Genomic DNA, 4,980 nt, shown 5'->3' with positions numbered 1-4,980 from the left:
TCCCCTCTTGTGGGTTTCCTCCGGGTGCTCCAGTTTCCCCCACAAGTCCAAAAAAATGCAGTACAGGTAAATTGGGTAGGCTAGATTTTCTGTATCCAAAAATCTAATTCATTTGAGTAAACTAGTCGGATTGCGTGTGAATGAGTATGTATGGATGTTTCCCAGTGATGGGTTGCGGCTGGAAGGGCATCCGCTGCGTAAAACAAGTTGGCTATTCATTCCATTGTGGCGACCCCAGATTAAAAAAGGGACTAAGCTGAAAAAAAATGAAGAAATTAATGAAGAAAAAAATTATGTTACATAAAACAGCAAATGAAAAGCCTTTTTAATAAGTCTTTCAATTTTTTTGCAACCCCTGGAGTTATTACGTTATATTAAACACAATGCAATAGTGTCAGATGCAGCAGATTGATTTTATGTCCTCAGGTTAAACTTTCTGACACCTTTCCGGCACTCACGTATATTAAAAAGAAATTTAGGCCATAACTAACCATGCGTGGAGGATGGTCTCCGAGTGGCATTCTCCAAAATTAAACAACAAATACAACTTGAGCCAATTGGTATGTGTGCAAGGTTTATTTATTTATAACCACCTCAGAGGATATTGGGGGTCGCGAGTAGACATGGGCTGATAACCGTTTTCAAGGTATACCACGGTTTGGAAAAGTGTGGAAAAGGTTTTAAAACTGCCAACATTTTAGTAATACTGTTCCTAAGGTATGTGTAAGGGTTTTTTATTCATGTTTTTTTTGTTTTGTTTTGTTTTTAGGACAACAGTATCTCCAGCAGAATAGAAAAAAGACTAAAGATGTCATTTTAAATTGTCAAGAAATCTGTGTTTATGAAACTAATGAAGACAGCAGAAGTCAATGATTCATCTGAATTATTTAGCCTGACATGTTTAATGTTCCAAAATATTTTAAATGTTTCTCAAAATAAAATATATTGTGTTCAAAGGGAAAAAGTTGTTGTTTTTTACCCAGACATTTAAAAAGAATATATTTCAGAGCAGTAATCGCAATACCGTGATATTTTAATCTAAGGTTATCATACTGCCAGAATCTTATACCGGCCCATGCCTAGTCGTGAGTCACTGGAATTGTTACTTTGGGGGTCGCGAATTGAAAAGTTAGGGAACCCCTGTTTTAGTGTATTCACTTGTGTATTCACTGTACATTTCTGCTGTCAGTGTCAGTAACACGTTATGGTATTCGATGTCCTCGCAATCAAACAAACTCACGTTATCATCACAGGTTAATAAAAACATTTTTAGATGTGTTGATTTTAGACAGTTTTAGATTTTAATAACTGGTGCTTCAGCTTAAAACAAATACATTTGACAAATTTCACATGAGACAAGAATGTTCTGTAGAGTCAGAATATGTTTAATAAAAATAATTAAACCTCAATTTCTTCTATAGAACTTCATAGAAAGTAATTCAATAAATTACAAACTTTTTAAGACATGTATCCTGCACTACAAGAAGCATTAATTGACTACACAGGCCACAACTTGCATGTATTGCAACTGTCCAGAAACACATTTGAGCAAAAAGAAAAGGGAAAAAGAGGGGCTTTCATTTAAAAACGTTGGAAATAAAAAGAAAATAAGCCATGAGAACAAATGAGTCAGTCTGTCAATTCAATCATCCACATAATTGAAAACAAACGTTTATTTGCAGTAGTGTATTTCTATTTCATTTGCGGTTGCATGGTGGATGTCATTGTCTTTGTGCCACAACGGCGAGTCTTGCCCTGATTCTGGTCAGTAGTCCAGCGATTCATAATGCAACATATGAAATACAAGCAAAGTATTGAATCCATGTGCACATGATGACGACAAACAAAAAAAAACATCCAACTCTAAGTCAAACCTGCAATTTTTTTCTCAGAACATCATTCAGTTAAATGAGATGCTGACGCTGCGGATGTCGTCGTACGAGGAACTATATAGGTTTCGTGTGCGGTTTTGGGAAGAAGTGGAAAGCAGCAATACCTGTACACAGTTTCAAAGTGCGCGGCTCAGCACGAACTAACTGGAAAGAGGAAGATCTGATGCCACAGTGGAGAGGAGACGGCATTCAGAACATCTAATGAGGCAAAAATCACACTGAGAAAGAGAGAGAGAGAGATACAGTGAGGGCGTCTGTGTGAAAACCATGATGAATGAAATCATACATGCTTGGAAAGACCCATTAATAGTACTGTGTTCACTAGTGAGACAGGCAAAGAGTTGCATTGTGCAGTGCATCCCGAAGAAACTTGCATCACAAATGGGAGAACTTCAGTAGCCAAACCTGACGGAGCAGAGAATCAAACGAGCCTAACAGTCTAGAACAAAGCGCACATCAGCACATGTAACAGAGAAACATACAGTACACGTCCTGATTCGAAAACGCCAGTGAGGTTCATTGTGTTGGCCGAGGTGCAGATCTGCGATCAACTGGTCTATGAGGGACAGACACTGAAAGAATGGCATAAGGACACTTCTAGATCAGTCATTTACACCTAACAGCAGCAAAGGCGACTATGTGGAACTGAAAAATGAAGGAACATGTGATCTTGACCTTTGTAACACGTGTCTCGAGAAAGTAACTGAAATACTACTGCAAATACTTGAATTCCTCTCAATACTCTCATGTGGATCACAAATGTGGGGGAATTAGCATGTGACGAACTCGTGTGTCAATACTGTCGCAGTCTGTGGAAATTAGAGGATGTACACACTGCTGTTTTGTTACGAGGGGTTTTGCACGGGAGGCCGACAGGACCTTGGACACATAGATTTGTATGCAAATTGAGGCAACAGTGTTTGTAAGCATAGAAACGCCACACATACATACTGTACATACACGCAAACACACACACAGTGCTGTCCGAAAGCTAAAAGAAACATGAATATATGGATGTGAAGGAAGGGTTATGTTTGTTGGAAACATACACGCGCACACACACACACACACTGATTTCAGGCATTGTGAGGAATGTGTTTCTGAAAGAATGTCTGATTATAGACGTCACCATTGGGAAGATTGATCGCCTGTACTTGTGTGTGTGTGTGTGTATGTGTGATGTACAAAACTTAAATCTTTGGGTAAAATAGCTGTATGAAGAGAAGAAAAGGAAGGAGGCAGAGAATCTGGGACTCTAAACGGATGCACAAATCACAAGAGGAGTGAATGAACAGGAAAGTGTGCGATGAAAATGAACAAACCAACCAACAAACAAACGCAGGGTCTCTACAGCTTCAGTGACATTCATAAGCTGCCTGTGTGTTATTGCTGTGGATCTGTAGGTATGCTCTGTGAAGTCTATGTGTTCAGGATCCTGCTCAAGTATTTACAAATGAAACCCAAACAGTCGATGTGTTCTTTCTCCCAAAAGAAAATATATTAATTATACAGCTCTGCAATGAGCAACAGCGTCCTCATTTCTTTAATAAACTTAACTCCCGACATAGCTAGAACAATAATGCCTTTTAGTTTTTGCTTCTTGTCTGTTGCAATTTTACATCGTGGTGTAATACAATTTCACAAGTTTTTTTTTTGTTTTTTTGTTTTTGTTTTGTTTCTCGACATGCAAAACGTCTCTTTGAAACGACATTGTACCTAAACAAACACTGAAATCTTATTTCAGTTTCTCTAGGATCTCGGTTTTCCATTTTTTTCCCTCTTCGTTACACAACACTTTAGTTATTATATTTACATGGAAACAAAAACGAAAAACAAAACAAAAAAAACATGATGTAGTAAATGCAGGATAATTCCTATATGTGTGTATATGTATACATTTCTAAGAGATGTATATAAATATATAATATTTATTTGTACACGTATAAAGACTCAGTCTTCGTCGCTGGAATCGGAATCCTCGGATGACGAGGAGGAGCTGTCGGACTCGGAGGAGGACGAGTCCACCTTGGCCGAGCCCTCTGGACCACTAGTATCCTTCTTTTCGTCGGGCTCCTCCCCCTCATCGCTGTCTTTGTCCTCTGATTGGCCAGGCTGTGGGGCCATGGCTTCAGAGGCAGCAGGTTGCAGCGCTGGGGTTGGCTGAGTGTTTGCAGCTTGCGGCTGATTGGCCACAGGCAGGTTAAGGCCTGGAGTAAGAAGCATCCCTGGGTAGAGCATACTAGAGAGGAGAAGGGGGTTGAGGGCCAGTGGGTGGCCTGAAGCAGAAGCACTTGTTTGATTTGAGGTGGTGGCCTTGGAGCTTTGAGCCTCTGTCCTTTCGGCTTTGCCATCTAAACTCAAATTCAGAGCTGATGATTTGGGAATGTCTCCGGCACACTTCTTTTTCTCTTCTTCGTCGCCCATTGGAGCGACACCTGCCACTTCTTGCGAGGGATTTCCGATGAGACTGCTCATCCCAAGGAGGTTCGGCAGGCCGGTCATTCCTGACAGCATCATTGGAAACATGGCGGCCATGTTGGAGGGGTCATGAGGCAGTCCCATGAGGCCAGTGGTGAGTTGGAGAGACTGGAGGCTCTGGAGGTTGTGCTGAAGAGCTTGGAGACTATTTAAGTCCAGCCCAGCGAGCAGGCCATTGGTAAGGAGTGGGTTGAGGCCCAGGGCAGCATTGGCACTGGCACTGGTCACCATAGCTGCTTTAGGCATTGCGTTTTTGGGTCGCCGACCTCGTCGGCTCACCTCTTCAGGAACGATGGGCCCAGTCAGGATGCGATCGAACATGCTTTCGGGAAGGTATCCCTGTAAACACAAATGCAGTTGTTATAGAACAAAAAATTGCATCTATCAATCTATCAATCAATTCTGGCATTGTGTTAAAACGATCTTTTGTTATAAAGACAAAACGCATTAAGTGTCTAATCTTAATGTCTTATTGACCACTACATTCATTGGCTTAACAAACTGTTTATTCTTAACTTACCACTGAGAAACATGTCAAGTTTTGCTTGCAATAGAGGTTTGAGTTGATCAGCTCTTCAATGTTTCATCATCAGAGTCGTGGTTTGAATAG

The 4,980-nt window shown here is 40.7% G+C and overlaps 1 protein-coding gene across 1 annotated transcript in view; it reads right to left on the bottom strand.

The window, feature by feature from the left end:
- Positions 1-1,364: 1,364 nt before the first annotated feature.
- Positions 1,365-4,980, bottom strand: part of chd9 (chromodomain helicase DNA binding protein 9) — a 115,334-nt gene continuing 111,718 nt past the window's right edge. The window contains 1 exon segment of the mRNA XM_056461787.1: positions 1,365-4,709. Coding sequence (XP_056317762.1) covers positions 3,843-4,709 — 867 coding nt within the window. The 3' untranslated portion in view covers positions 1,365-3,842.

Source organism: Danio aesculapii, chromosome 7 (assembly GCF_903798145.1).
Source record: "Danio aesculapii chromosome 7, fDanAes4.1, whole genome shotgun sequence".
NCBI lineage: Eukaryota > Metazoa > Chordata > Actinopteri > Cypriniformes > Danionidae > Danio > Danio aesculapii.
The sequence above is the reverse complement of the archived record's forward strand: the minus strand, read 5'-3'. Positions and strand labels throughout refer to the sequence as shown.